Source organism: Chrysochloris asiatica, unplaced genomic scaffold (genome assembly GCF_000296735.1).
Source record: "Chrysochloris asiatica unplaced genomic scaffold, ChrAsi1.0 scaffold00027, whole genome shotgun sequence".
Lineage (NCBI taxonomy): Eukaryota > Metazoa > Chordata > Mammalia > Afrosoricida > Chrysochloridae > Chrysochloris > Chrysochloris asiatica.
In genome coordinates this window covers 15,667,810-15,683,960 of record NW_006408545.1, presented here as the reverse complement: position 1 = coordinate 15,683,960, position 16,151 = coordinate 15,667,810, and the positions used below count along the sequence as shown (strand labels likewise).

Below are 16,151 nucleotides of genomic sequence, written 5' to 3'. Positions count from 1 at the left end.
TAGTTTCCTATATATTTTAGAAATGAGTCCCTTGTCTGATGTGTCATTGCAAAAGATGTTTTCCCATTCTGTGGGCTCCATTTTTACTCTTTTGGTGAAGTCTTTTGATGCACATAAGTATTAATTTTTAGAATGTCCCAGTCATCAATTTTATCATTTTTTGTTTGTACAATTTTCACAATGTTTGGTAGTGTGTGCTCAGTATTGTTGTTGTTGTTAAGTGCCATTGAGTCAGTTCCGACCCATAGCAACCCTGTACAGGGTTTCCAAGAGTATAAATCTTTACGGGAGTAGAAAGCCTCATCTTTCTCCCGAGGAGTGGCTGGTAGTTTCGAACCGCTGACCTTAAGGTTCGCAGCCCGATTCGTAATCACTACGCTACCAGAGCTCCTTGTGCTCAGTATTAGAGCCCTCGAATTTGTCCCTATTTTTTCATTGATGACCTTTATAATTCTGGGATTCACATTTAGGTCTGTAATCCATGATGAGTTGATCTTTGTATAGGGCATGAGGTAAAGGTCTTGTTTCAATCTCTTGCACATCGCTTTCTAATTCTGCCAACACCAGTATTCTCTTAGAGCCATTTCCATGATGATGATGATGATGATGATGATGATGATGATGATGATGATGGGACTTAGCTATATTTTTATTTCACTCAGTCCTGATAAATAAAAAATGTGAAGAAATAAACATATTTGAAATGAAAAGGCATATTAAAATGAATGCCAGGCATGAAATAAGTACTCCATAAATGGTTTCAATTCCAGTGCCTAAATTATTCTTTCTGCTGAGTTGGACAGTGAGCCCTGAGAGCATACTGTAAGTGCTTGACTGTTCACTAAAAGCTTGGCGGTTTGAGTCCATCCAGTATCTCTGCAGAAGAAAGACCTGGTGATCTGCTTCCATAAGGGTTACAGCAAAGGAAACCTGATGGGGTCGTTCTACTCCATCACATGGGATCACTGTGAGTGAGAATCAACTCCATCACACCCAACAACAACTGAGTTGGACATCCTGGGAGACCCATTTTGCTTGATATCTTCTTCCATTTATTCGGAGCCTCAAGTCGCTACTAATGAGCACCGCTCCTGTCAAGTCAGCTTTTCCATACAGCTCTCCACTTCAGGAAGGAGCTCTGGTAGCATAGTGGTTACAAATAGGGCTGCGAACCTCAGGGTCAGCAGTTCGAAACTACCAGTTGTTCTGTGGGAGAAAGATGAGGCTTTCTGCTCCCGTAAAGATTTACAGCCTCGGAAACCCTATACAGGGTCACTATGAGTCAGAACCGACTCCATGGCACATAACAACAACAACTCCGCTTCAGGTCCCAGTAACCACTCTCCTCTTTTGCTTGCCCCAGGACATACAGCACTAATCCCTATGGGTTCCCAAAGACCTCTTCGCAGCTTTGTAAACACTCCCTTTATTAAACTTTCTGTAGATTACCCGTTGATTTTTATCATTTCACTAAGACAATCCTACATGAGTAGACTAACTTAGCTATCCAGACTGGGGTTCTGTGGCTCTCCTATAAGGCTTCAGAGTGATGAAGGGCAAGGACAAAAAAAAAAATCTACCTAAGCAGCTCCTGATGGGGGTGGTCATGAAGACCTTGGCTCTCTCTAGGGATATCAATATGCTTATTTGGAAATGATAAAAAAAAAATGTAGGTCTTTTCTGACATGTTGGCCTTATACCTTAGCATATGATTTTTGGGGGAAACTTTTTATTGTAAATTGAGTGAAGGTTTATAGAGCAGATCATCATTTCACATTCAACAAATCATACACTGTTTCATCTCAGTGACCACAATCCCCTCCATGTAACAACGGGTATCCAACTTCCTCCCTGTGGTTCTTATTTTCACTCCACCCTCCTTCAAACCCTCTGAACTTTGTCCTTAGGTAAACGGTGCCCTTTTGATCTTGAATGGTTGGCCATTCCATGGTGAGCAGACCTTTCTAGTGTTCTTGTCCCTCCTGTATATCTAGCTACCACTTGGCTGAAAATTGGGACATGAGGTGAGTTTTGTTCTAGATCAGAAGAGTAGCCAAGGGCCATAGTCTCAGGTTCCTTCAGTCTCTTTATAGCCTTCAAGTCTGATCTTTTAAAAAATTTTCATTTTGTTTCACATTTTATTTCACTCTATCCAGGACCATCTAATATGATCCCTATCAAAGCAGTTGGTAGTAGGTAGCTGGTTCTTCTGGTCTCAGAGTCATGAAGATTGATGCTCACTTGTTCCATTAGCCCACTAGAATAGATGATTCCAAACATATTCAATTTTGATTATCCTTCTTTCTTCATAAATGGAGTGATCAATAGTTGCACTTTAGATGGATGCTCATTAGCGCTTAAGAATCCAGTTTCTACTCATCAAAATGAAATGGAATTCATAGCCAACAATATCCTAGGCATTATTGAGTAGAAATGGACTGGTATTGGCCATTTTAAATCTGTAAACCACATGGTTTACTACACCAGGAATGACAATATTGAAGAGGAATGGCATTGCATTAATCATCAAAAAGAACATTTCAAGATCTATCTTAAAGTACAACGTTGTCTTTCAGACATACACCTGCAAGGAAGACTAGTTAATATCACTATTATTCAAATTTACACATCAACCACTAAAGCCAGTGATGATGAAATGGAAGAATTTTACTAACTCTCCTCTTTTGCTTGCCCCAGGACATACACCACTTCAGTCTGAAATTGATCGAGTATTCAATCAAGATATATTGATAATTACTAGTGATTTGAATGCAACAGTTGGAAACAGAGAGGAAGGATCAGTAGCTAGAAAATATGGTCTTGGTGACAGAAACGAAGCTGAAGATTGTATGAGAGAATTTTTCAAGACCAATGAGTTTTTTAAACAATATGACTATACACATGGACCTCACCAGATGGAATACACAGAAATCAAATTGACTACATCTGTGGAAAGAGACAGTGGAAAAACTCCAGATCATCAGCCAAACCAGGGCAGGACAGACTGTGGAACAGACCATCAATTACTCATATGCAAGTTCATGGTGAAGATGAAGAAAATCAAAACAAGTCCACGAAAGCAAAAATATGACCTTGAACATATCCCACCTGAATTTAGCGATCATCTGAAGAACAGATTTGATGCATTAGACACTAAAGACTAAAAACCAGAAGAGTTGTGGGATGACATCAAGAACATCATATAGGAAGAAGGCAAATGGTCATTAATAAGACAAGAAAGAAGGAAAGAACAAAATGGATGTCAGAATAGACTGAAACTTGCTCTCCAGTGTAGAGATGCTAAAGCAAATGGAAGAAATGAGGAAGTGAAAGAGCTGAATAGAAAATTTCAGAGTGTAGTTTGAGAAGACAAAGTCAAATATTACAATAAAATGTGCAAAGACCTGGAGTTAGAAAACCAAAAGGGAGGAACACTCTCAGCATTTCTCAAGCTAAGGGAACTGAAGAAAAAATTCAAGCCTTCATTTGAAATATTGAAGGATTCTAAGGGCAAAATATTGAATGATGCAGAAAGAATAAAAAGTAATGGAAGGAATACACAGAGTCACTGTACCAAAAAGAAATGGTCGATGTTCAACCATTTCAAGAGGTAGCATATGATCAAGAGCCCATGATCCTGAAGGAAGGAATCCAAGGTACACTGAAGGCATTGGCTCTGGGAGTTGATGGAATACAGATTGAAATCTTTCAACAAACTGATGGTGCACTGGGGGTACTCACTCATCTATACCAATAAATTTGGAAGACAATTACCTGTCCAACTGACTGGACAAGATCCATATTTGAGCCCATTCCAAAGAGAGGCGACCCCATGGAATGTGGAAATCAACAAACAATATCATTAAAATTTATTGCACAAATAATTTTGCTAAAAATAATTCAAAAACAGCTGCAACCATACAGACAAGAGAACTTCCAGAGGTTCAAGCCATATTTCAAAGAGGATATGGAATGAGAGATAGCATTGCTGATGTCAGATGGATCTAGGCTAAGGAAGAGGATACCAGAAAGATGTTGACCTGTGTTTTATTGACTATGCAAAAGCTCTCGATTGTGTGGATGATGACAAGCTATGGACAACATTGCAGAGAGTGAGTATTCTGGAACACTTAAGTGTGTTCTTGAGGAACCTGTACATCAGAGACCACAACAAGGCAGTTGTTTGGACAGAACAAAAGAACACCAAATGGTTTATAATTAGGAAAAGTGTGCACCAGGATTGTATTCTTTTACCATAGTTATTCAACCTGTATGCTAAGCAAATAATCTGAGAATCTGGATTATGTGAAGAAAAAAGCATGGCATCAGGATTGGAAGAAGATTTATTAACAAACTGCAATGTGCAGATGATGCAACTCAAAATACTTGCTGATGAAGACCAAAGACCACAGTCTTCAGTATGGGTTGCATCTCAATGTAAAAAACACAAAAATCCTCATCATCGGACCAATAAACAACATCCATATAAATGGAGAACAGATTGAAGTTGTCAAAGACTTCATTTTGCTCACTTCATTTTGCTTAACCATCAACAGTCACGGAAGCAGCAGTCAAGAAATCAAATGACATACTGCATTAGGCAAATCTGCTACACAAGACCTCTTTAAAGTGTTGAACAGCAAAGATGTCAGTTTGAGAACTAAGATGCACCAGACCAAGCCACGGTATTTTCAATAACCTCATATGCATGTGAAGGTTGGACAGTGAATACGGAAGACTATAGAAGAACGGATGCATTTGAGTTATGGTGTTAAAAGAGAATGTTAAAAGTACCATGGACTTCCAAAAGGACAAACTAATCTGTGTTGGAAGAAATACAGCCAGAGTGCTCCTTGGACTCCAGGATGGCCACACTTTGTCTCTCATACTACGAACATATTTGGAGGGACCAGTCCTTGGAAAAGGCTGTTATGTAAGAGAAAGGCTATGTGCTGGTGGCCAGGTGCTGAAGTTAGCTTCTATACATTGTTGTTGTTTTAACTTTCACACACTCCTGGTTAGAAAAAGAATTGTACTATAGGATAAAGAAACCTTCATAGAAAAACTCCTGTTAAACAATGCTTCATAACTTTTGATTTAGTTACTAAGTGTCCCATCGTTATCCTTCAGCATTCCTATCCATAGATATTTCCTCTAGTGTTACACCACTCTCTAGAATTTGCCATCACTAATTACCCAGAGAAGACTTCTGGGAAGGAAAGAAGTAACCTCAGTGTTTGAGAAAAACCAGTCCCTTAGAACAGCCTCCTGTGGTATTTTGTTATTGTAAGGATAGTCACATGGTTCTAAGGCTGTGCTGTTTCAAGAGATTGCAGGGGGACAGGAGGAGTCTGCTTTCTGAGATTTATTGGCCTAAGATCAGCGAGTCAATAGAACTGAGTTAAATCCACCTTGGAAACAGACTAGACCAGCCGAGATGCTGGTCATGTATTCCCTGTCCAGAAGTATGGCTGCTATGTAAAGCCAGCAGCTTCTTTTATCTCAGACAGTCAGGATTGGTGAAAAGGGCAAAGGTGCAAAGTGGCAGCCAGAACAGGAGGTTCCTTCAGACCAGGACCCATTACGTGTGTGTGTGTGTGTGTGTGTGTGTGTGTGTGGTCTGTATTGACACTGTTCTTGCTGCTCAGAGGCACTCAGGGCCTCCTCAAAAAGCAGATGGGGAAAAAAATGTCCAGGACTTTACATAGTTTAAATTTTAGAAAATAATTACCTAAATCCATAACCATTTTCTTCACAATCATATGACTCTCCCCCGCCCCTTTTGTTTGTCTGTTGTCATTGTTCTGTTCAGTTTTCTCTTTGGGTAAAATACTTACTGCAGTTTGAAAGCCATTGACCAACAGAAAGTTCACAAATTTCACCACCTCCATGGCTGTGTCCATAGAATATGTAATAAAGACTTTCCCTAAAAGAGAGATTTTCACATTTAGTAGAAAGTAGTCAAATTATTCCATTCTAAACAACACTTCTGAAATGCGTACAATGTCTTTTGTTCTTCAAGAATAATAGAAGGAAACCTGGGAACAAGGTGGGGGGAGGTGGTGTAGTGGAAGAACTTATGGCTGCAGTAGTGGAAAACATGCGATTGGATTGCTGTCCTCAAAGGAGAGCCCCTTAAATCCAAAGAGGTAGAGGGTCTGTCGAGAGGAATGCAGACTGCTCCGGGTAATGGGAATAACGAGACATATGGGAGCAATGGCAGACAGGGACACAAGCTGGAGAGATCTGAAAACCACATGATGCTTTAACAAAAATCCACCACCCAGAACTTGTGGGTCCTTAAGATCAGGCCACCATCTGGTTTCCTAGAGACACTTGGCGCCATGCCCAAGGAATACTCTTACAGCCTGCCAAAGAAACCCAGAGCTAAGGGAGACCTCTGGGCCACCCAGCAGCATCCTCTTTTCATCTGGTGATACTCTCTGCTGTACTAGAACTTTTGCTTGACTGGAGCAAGTGAGCAGAGAGGGAGAAGGTGCTTCCCCTCCCCTTCATTCCTCCCATCCACTCTCTTGTTGGGAAAGACAGGAAGTTGGAGTCATCTAAAGTGCAGCTTGCAATGTTAGAACTTCAGTAACATAAGGGTGAGCTCCACTTTTGGCCAGTCCAACATTGCTGAACTTCCTCACTCAGACCTAAGTCAGCTTAGAGCAGCACACAGGAAGGAGCAGATAAGTCCATATGACTGAGAATCAATGTTTTGGATTTTTTTTTGCTAAAATCTTAGGATAGTATCTAGCTAGCAATTTGAAATGAAAGATGAATCATCTGTGTGTGTTAGGTTTTAGTTGAGAATAGATTGGTCAAATCTAAGGAAGCCCTGGGGCAGAGGGTGAAGAAGTAAGGAGGCTTGGAAAGAAAATAAGAATATATAACTCTTCAGCTCTGCTCAGGATCTCAAATAGGAGTGAGTACGTAATAGTGATCATGTTGTTGTTGTTGTTAAGTACCGTGGAGTCGGCTCCGACTCATAGTGACCCTGTACAGGGTTTCCGAGGCTGTAAATCTTTACGGGAGCAGAACGCCTCATCTTTCTCCCGCGGAACCGCTGGTAGTTTCGAACTGCTGACCTTGTGGTTCACAGCCCAATTCGTAACCACTACGCTACCAGAGCTCATAGCGACCCATTTAAACAGCCAGGTATTTGACGGTATTCACTGTAGGATAAGCACTGGACTGCTAACTGCAAGGTGAGCTGTTCAAACCCACCAACTGCTCTTGGAAATCCTATACAGGGTTGCCATGAGTAGGAACCAATTTGCTGCCACACAACAACATCTAATATTCAGCCAACTCCTATATAAGTAATTTTAGGATGGCTTTTATGGATTATAGCAAAATACATATGCTCTACAAACTGATAACAGGATTCTATCCCATGCATGTTCAGTTCTAGAGAAGTGCTCACAACTGAAACATACGATAGTGGTGATGGTGGTGTGCCATCGAGTCAATTCCAACTCATAGCAAACCCATATAGGGTTTCCAAGGCTGTAAATCTTTATGGGAGCAGAAAGGCTCATCTTTCTCCTGCAGAGTAGCTGGTGGATTTGAACTGCTGACTTTGTGGTTAGCAGTCAAACATGTAACCTAGTATACCAGGGCTCCTTATTAAAACCTATAGCATTTAAAAATGATTTTCAGGGGGGAAAAAATTGAACAAAGAGCAACAATAGATCATTATCATAGAAGTCTTTCAGAATTATAGATGACTAGCACACAGATCTCCCAACAGCTAAGGGCTTCATCTCAAGAGGCATACAGATCCAGCCTCTTAGAAAAGGCTTAATAGAATTCTCTGAGCTTCTCTAGCAAGTACAGCAGAATATAACAACTTCACAAGTAGTGGCTGCTTTCTTAAGGTTTCTGGAACTTAGTGTCCTGACTGACCTTAAAATGAGAACATTTGAGTGATTTTTCAACATTTCTAGTTCTGGCTGCAAAATGTGGAAAAAGAATCATCACCTGACACTTAGTTGGATGTTTCTTTTAAGAAAAGGCTTGGTTTACATTTGGTTGTGAAGCAGTATGGAGAATGTAAGACCATTTTTTTCCAAACAAGATGAGGAAATGACCTCGTTTTTGGTGGCTGCTACTAATTTATGGTGAGACTCTAGGTTCCTGGCTGATACCACAATCAGTTTATCCAGGGACAAGGCTACTCGAGCATTGTTTAGAGAGGGAAAAAATGATGGGATTGTTTGTTGTTGGAGTGTGTGTCTAAGAAAGTCTAGTGGTAAGTAAGCACAATGTATTACTGGTAGTTTCAGAATCACTAAACACATTTATACAGAAGGCTGATGACATTTTTAGTAAAAACCAAAAGTTAGAAAGTAAATTTTATTTCACTCTCTATATGAGAAATATCTGAAATTATGGATGAATAATACTCAGATAAACTCAAATTGTAAGACCTGACAAGCAGAAGGAGAAAACAACACTGCATACAACTCACTCAATTCTTCTGGCAAATTGCTTGTTTTCAGAGTTCCTCTAGCTGGAGGATGGCTAGGGGGTCTGGGGATAGCAGCTGGGGATGGAGCCTGGGGACCCTGTGGTCTCAAATCTGCAGGACAATCCAAGGACTCCAGAACTCCAGCTCTATTAGGTGTTTGGTTATACAGCTGGTCCCTGGAAAGAAAGACGTTTACAGTCAATTTTCATTTTTCACAAAAACAAACCTTGAAGGACAGAAATCCTTTTGAGAAAGCTTAAAAGTAAACTATCGTCTTGGTTTCCACTTTGTATCTGAGAAAGAAGGGACAAGTGGAGTTCCATGGAGTTTCAGTCAGGGAGCAGTTGAGCTGGCTGCCAATATACAAGAGGCTGTGCTAGGGTTCAAAAGAGAGGAACAGGATTTAATGTCTCTATTCAAGGACTGTCTAATTGGGAAAATAAGTCTTATACAGAACAATGCAGTGTATAGGCACACCTTGGAGATACTGATGGTTTGCTTCCAGATCAACACAGTAGAGTGAATTTTACAGTAAGTCACATGAAGTTTTTGGTTTCCCAGTGCTTACACTATAATGTAGTCTGGAATGCTGGTGTGGCACTGTGGGCTAATGCATCAGACTGCAAAGTCATGTGAACTACAATGTCGGTGGCTCAAGCTCACCAGCTGCTCCTTGGAAACTCCATACAGAGTTGCTATGGGTCATTCTCACAATATTTCAAACTCATAATGCTACTGTATGCTTGATAGACTACAGTACTTATTGTTATTGTTAAGTGCTGTAGAGTTGTTTCCAACTCACAGTGACGCTACATAGAGTTTCCAAGGACTGGTGGTGGGTTCAAACCGCCAACCTTGCAACTGTATCCAATGCTTATCTTACAGCACCACACCAGAACTCCAGTTTGTTGTTGTTGTTAAGTGTCACCGAGTCAGTTCTGACTCACAGCGACCTTGTACAGGGCTTCCAAGGAGCTGCTGGTGGGTTTGAATGGCCAGTCTTGTGGCCTACAGCACCACACCAGAACCCCAGACAATAGTTGTTGTTGTTAAGTGCCATTGAGTCAGTTCCAACTCATAGGTGACCCTGTATTGGTTCCTGAGGCATTTTAGATATTTGCAGGAGAAGAAAACCTCATTTTTATATCAAACGGTAAAAAGGCCATGAAATTAAAAATTATGCTATTAATATATGAATGAAAACATTCATTCATGTATTTCAAGACACTTTGTTACATAGCATCTTTATTATTATTTTAGTTGTCAGGATCTCAGGAACCTGCTGCTGAGATGGCCAATCAGATGCACTTGTGTGAGATTTGGAAGGCAGAAAGGAGGTGGAGGTCATGCTTCTGCCTCTTGTGTGGTTTCCTTTGGTAAGCAAAGTCATGAGGTGCTGAGTTTTCCTCAGGAAGCATCCCAGTGTCCTGTTACCAGCTTTGTGAGTGTTAAGGTCAGGGCACAGGACATTCATTGTTTGCTAGTACCAATCTAGCAGGTTCACAAAGGCTCTGGACCTAGGAGGTGTAGTAGTGGCAGATTCATGTTTCTGGATTGCCCTATAGCATTGTAGCCTGGGGCCAAGAGTGTCAGAGGTGGCTTTCTGGTCCTCCCCCTTTCTGATGGGCAGAGGAGGCTTCTTCTTTGGTTGTCCCATATCCCTGTGGGATCATCCCTAGAAGTTCAGCCCAAAGCTTGTCCCTCCAACCACCAACTTTGTAAGCAGCCAATTCCGTATCTTATATTCCTTTCTGCTTAAAACAGCTATAGTGGTTCTTGTTTTCTATAACTCAGTCCTAACTAATGTTGTTGTTGTTGTTAAGTGCCGTAGAGTCGGTTCCGACCCATAGCGACCCTGTACAGGGTTTCCAAGGGTGTAAATCTTTACGGGAGTAGAAAGCCTCATCTTTCTCCCGCAGAGCAGCTGGTCATTTCGAACCGCTGACCTTAAGGAACCGCTGCCCTTAAGGTTGGCGGCCCGATTCGTAACCACTACGCTACCAGAGCTCCCAGTCCTAACTAATAGAGGGACTAAACCTATATCTGTAGTGAATGTGTGATTGAGATTGTTTCATATTATAAATTTTAAAATATATTTTAACTGCAAAATCTATGCATAGATGCCCATGTTTTATAGATTGTTGCTCATGCTTTCTTACTTTTCTCAAAGAATAATTATAAGTTTTAAACTCCTTACATAGTAAGATTTACAACAAAATGATATAGAATCTTAACTATATTTCACTGTTTAATGTGAATCGTTTAGGAGGTTGTTTTATTTTACATGATTATTAATACTGAGGAGGGAATCCTGAAAAATATGCTTTACCCTACAGGGGGTCCAGTTCCAGTTCCTTTTCACATTAAATCCCTTTAGATCCAAAGTTTCTTAGTTATTATAAAAGATGACTCCTCATTTAATAAAGAAATGGTAAGACTATGTTATTTTAAAACTTCCATATAAAAACATTATAGGTATTAATAATAAACTAAACTTTCTGCACTTTCAAATAATCAGTAAGAGGAGAATTATCTTTCACCACCCAAACTTATTTTTTCATTTTTCTAAAATGATGACATAAATCCAAGGAAAACCTAGTAGGACTAAACTGATGTCACAAAATCAATTAATCTATATTATCTTTGCAACTCTTCTATAAATCTAAAATTATTTTAAAATAAAAGTTTATATTATAAGAAATTACTAGTGCTACCAAAACTCAATATTAAATTAATTTCATAAAGATGCTTAAATTTTGTTTGCTTTCTTGGGATTTTAAATACTTTCTCTAGAAGAGTATTTAACCATTTCATTTAATTCCATTTTAAAGGACATACAAATTTTGTTTTTTAAGAATTAAAAGGTCTGTATTTTAAGGATACTTGTGTTCTTTTGAGTAGAGGGAAAAGGAGGTGTGTACTTTACCTACAAATGTTAATAAAGTGAACTTTTGTTCTTCAGCAAATTTGTTTACTAATTATTAATTTCTGTATTTCTAAAAGATCGCCATAGCTACAACATAGCTTTAATTCGAGTGGGAAAACACTAGTTTCACATTTCAGCTTTTTTCATAAAAGCCAAAATCCTTGTCTGATCTCTTTTGGTTAGCTAAAACAAGTACTAATGTAGGCCTTTTGTAAACATGAAATAGCATAAAATGAACTTTCATAAAGAAAACCTATATTTTCCTTCCAGTATGTCATAAATTAGGAAGACCCTTTTACATAAATTTTTCCTGTATACTTTAGATCCATAAACTATGAAGAAAAGAAAAATCTGAAGATGAATAAAAGAAAACAATAGGAGAAAGATACTAAAGAGTTAGAAAATTGAAGTCATGAAGAGTCAAGAGGACTGCTTTCCTGGAAGAAGACAGCCTGCAGGGTGACTCAATGGTGTTTAACATGTTTGTTTTTATTACAAAAGAAAAGAACAGGTTACATTATATTTTCTTTGGGAAGTCACTGAATTATAAAAAACTTAAGTAAGAAATGAGTATAAACAGCGACAGAAACTAGGGATATAAAGAACTCCTCCTGGTAAAAATAAAAATCAATTTCATGGGCTAAAAGGTCAAGCAATCTGAAAGTCAAAGAAGGAGGTGTAACGTGAAAGCATCTTAAGAGTCCTCCCTTCATGAGAATTTTGCCTAGTCACTAGTGGCTTTAAAGATCTTGCTAGAGATTCTTGTTAACCAGCCTCCATTTCCTCCTGACCTGAAAACTCTACATTAGGAGGTCCACTGTGCAACTTGTTCCACTAGCTTGGAAAGCAACCCTACATAGAGTTCTGATATATATTAGTTGTACTAATATAGTTCTTTTCCATGTTAAAGTATCTGAAAATATCTGAAAGTTGACTTGGCCATACTTACTGATATCTTGGGGGACCCGGGGAGGAGTAGTCTCTTTGTGCTGGCCTCTCTTCTTGGTCCCAAGGACTGGGGTAATTCAAGATGACCTTCTGCACAGGGTGAAGGCCTCTCATGCTTCCTCTAGCTAGGGGCTGTCCAGGTAGAGCTGGCTGGACCACTTGCTGGTAGGCTGTTCGAGGGTAGTTGTGGCCATCTGCAGGTATGATAACAAAGAAAACAGAGAAGATCACCCTTAGCTGGTTTTGTGTGAAGAGGAGGTAAGTTCAATGCAAATTTTTGTCTTGATATCAATTGAAGATTCCAGATCTCCATGATGTTTGCTATACTTCTGTAATGTTGTTGTTGTTGTTGTTCAGTGCTGGTAACTTGGTTCTGACTCATAACAACGCTGTACAGGGTTTCTGAGGAGCGGTTGGTGAGTTTGAACTGCCAACCATTTGGTTCAAACTGACCTTGCAGTCCAGTGCTCATCCTACAGCGCCACACCAGGACTACTTCTAGTGAGTTTTTATATAATTTCTTGTAGCCTTGAGTTACAGAAACTTGGATAATTAGGGTAGGAATGGTGGTATGAGAGTTTTCCTGCTTAGATTATCCTAAGTATTTTATTAAAATAGGGTACTGTGAGAAATTATACTTAGAGCTTTTCAGTTAGGACACAAACTCATAATTTCACTGGAAAATCAAGGAACTAGTCTGTATTACTGGAGTCCTGGTGTGGCGCTGTGGGTTAATGCGCCAGACTGCAAATCCATTTGAACTGCAAGGTCGGCGGTTCAAGCTCACCAGCTGCTCCTTTGAAACCCTATCCAGGGTTGCTATGGGTCAGAATTGACTGCACTTCACAACAACAACAACAATCTGTACTACTAATTACTTGATTATCCAATTCCAGTTGCTGCCTCGTTGGCTCTGACTCATGACTACCCAAGCGGGTCAGAGCAGAACTACTCCACAGGGTTTTCAATGGCTGACTTTTTCAGAAGCTTGTCAGGTGTTTCTTCCGAGGCACCTCTGGATAGAGTCTAGCCACTAACATTTCAGTTAGCATCTGAGAACACTACTTGTTTGCATCACCCAGGGACTACATTCACTTGGCAGTTTTCATTAAATTGATTCACTTTTTTTTTTTTCTTAAATAAGAACACATGAAATTTTGAGTTTGTATTCTAACTGAAAAGCTCAACGTATAATTCTCACCATCCCCTATTTCAGTAGGATACTTAGGATAGTCTAAGCAAAAAGACTCTGAAACCACCTTTTCTACCCTAATTATCCAAGTTTCTAAAACTCAAGACACTGATGAGCTACAAATAAATTCAATTTCTCATTTCCTCCCCCAAGTGAACAACACACACACACAATCACATGTATCAGGGGATGCCAAAAAAGTTCATGGAAAGTTCCATTATCTTTTAATTCTATTCTTCCATGAATTTTTTAAGGAGCTCTGGTAGCATAGTGGTTACAAATTGGGCTGCTAATCTCAAGGTTGGCAGTTCAAAACTACCAGCTGTTCTGTGGGAGAAAGATGAGGCGTTCTGCTCCCGTAAAGATTTACAGCCTCGGAAACCCTATGCAGGGTCACTATGAGTTGGAACTGACTCCACGTTACTTAACAACAACAATGAACTTTTTAAAGCCACTCCCTTCCAGGAAGAAGTTAAATAAATTAACATGTGGCATATGCCTCTTGCAGTAAGCCGACTATGCTTTAGAGCAAAAAATCTGAAAGATTTTTGCCTGTGAACAACTCCAGCCAGGCAGAGCTTAATTCCATCTTGTGCCCAGGTTTAAGTGTTCAGATGCCAATTTGTCTTGACTACATACACCTCTGCAGGTCATGCTGGCAGAATTAGAAACAGAATACATGTGAAAGTGGCTTTTGGACCACTTCTCCGAGCCAGCACAAGAAAAACAGAGACTCCCTAAACAAGCTTTCCTTGGCATACCCCTTATTGGTTGTGACCTCATACTCTCATTGCCTCAGAGAAACACTGTAAGCTTTCCTCTCTGCAACAGTCCCCTCCCGGCTTCCATAGGCCCAGTGTGCATAGGTGACACATTGCTGCCCTCAGTTGTGCTTGTGAGAGGAGATGCTTTTGTTCTCTGTGCCCTATTTAAGATCACCACATGGAGGTAGAACTTTGGAAATTAATCATGGCACCCTATTGATATCTCTCATCCAGGTGATCTATGTTTATTTTGTCTGGTTTTTACTCCTGTTTAGGACTTTATAAGGAGTCTATAATATTTTTTTTTAATGTTTTATTGTGAATTATGTGATAGTTTACATGGGAGAACATTAATTTTACATTCATTTTATCGTATATTGTCTCATTGCCATGGTTACAATCCCTTCCATGCATCATCAACCAACCAAAGTGTATACCCTGCAAGCCTGCCCCCCACACCTCCCGAGTCTTCAGCACACAGTCCCTCTCCCTCTTTAGATCTAAAGTCCCCAGCTGCTCCATCTCTCCACGTCATCATCTCTGCCTCCATCTCAGGCATCGCTGCTTCTCTGGGTAGGGTCCCGCTCTCCGCTCTTCTCTGTTGATGGTCCTAGGACCTCTTCAAGGAGTCTATAATATTTATATCTGTGAAGATGGGGTCTCTTTATTTGCCTAGAACACCTAATTCCAATGAACTACTTATAATACCCACCAACTTTCTTGGTTCTCTCCTGCTAAAGTCTATGTAAATGTGAGGCCAGGTTATTAGAAGGCGGCAGGGATTACTTAGAGAATGTGTAATCTGGGATATACTTGGTCACAGCCAGGCCCAGGAGCCTGTTGTTAAGTACTATCAAATCGGTTCTGACTCATAGCGATCCTGTATAGGGTTCCCAAGAACTGCTGGTAGGTTTGTACCGCCGGCGGTTAGCAGTCCAGTGCTTATCCTACAGCACCACACCAGGACTGCTGGACCCAGAAGCAACAGGTTCTAAAGTGAAGGACCGCCTGCCTGGCCAGGTGAGACGGGAACTGAAGGTGAAGAATATGCAGGGGATCCAGGGGAATCCAGTAAGAGTGAGAGGGGGAGACCTAGAGGTAGCTACCTATGCCTGAAGGAGCTACCTTGCTGGGAAATCTGAGAGATGAGGGTGGGGGTTGCTCTTCAGGGTGGGCTCAGTTTACAAGGGGATTGAAAGAGCCAAGAAAGTAACCACTCCTTCTCCAAAGTGAACTATGAGTGCTTCCTGGTGATTCAAGCCATTCCACCTCTGCCCAGGTAAGAAGTACAGGATCCAGGCAGCTTGGATAGTTAGGGCAAAAAAAGAGACATCATCAAAGTTTTTTTATCTTTTTTTCCCCAAAAAATATTGGTCTTAATTTTTTTTTTCTGATTATAAAAATAGTAATCACGTTTGCCTGCCCTGTAAATAGAATACTATAGGAATGTAGTGAAACTAGCAAGCAAGCAACAAGTAACGTAGGTTGGAACCAGAATGGGAAGAGTGAATATACTGGTTAAGAACTGTATTCTTGTTTGGTGAACAATCAGGAGCCAGTGAAGTTTCCAGGGGAAGAAGGAGAGTGAATGATGGCCTCAGGTACAAAACAGAAGACAATTATGTTCATGTTTACCAATGTGGAGCCTCCACATACCCATTGTTGAGACTCAGGACCCTTCCCTGGGTGGTCTTGCAAATGTGCCCATCCCGTCTGTCAAGGCTGGTCACAATCCCTGGGTTTAATCTGATGTCTACTTTAACCTCTAGCACCTGCCAGGTCTTTCCTGTCATCTTCCCCTAATAAAAGTCACAGGCCCCCCTCCAACCCAGGTTTCTTCTGGCG

General features: G+C 40.4%; 1 protein-coding gene across 2 annotated transcripts in view; it reads right to left on the bottom strand.

Annotated features, from left to right (window-relative positions):
• TRAF3IP2 (TRAF3 interacting protein 2) overlaps positions 1–16,151 on the bottom strand; it is a 47,724-nt gene that overhangs the window by 16,474 nt on the left and 15,099 nt on the right. For both annotated transcript variants that reach the window (XM_006839924.1, XM_006839925.1), the window contains exons 2-4: positions 12,352–12,544; positions 8,477–8,652; positions 5,838–5,926 (exon numbers count right to left, since the gene is read on the bottom strand). In XM_006839924.1, the coding sequence (XP_006839987.1) occupies positions 5,838–5,926; positions 8,477–8,652; positions 12,352–12,544 (458 nt within the window). The remainder of the gene's footprint in view (positions 1–5,837; positions 5,927–8,476; positions 8,653–12,351; positions 12,545–16,151) is intronic.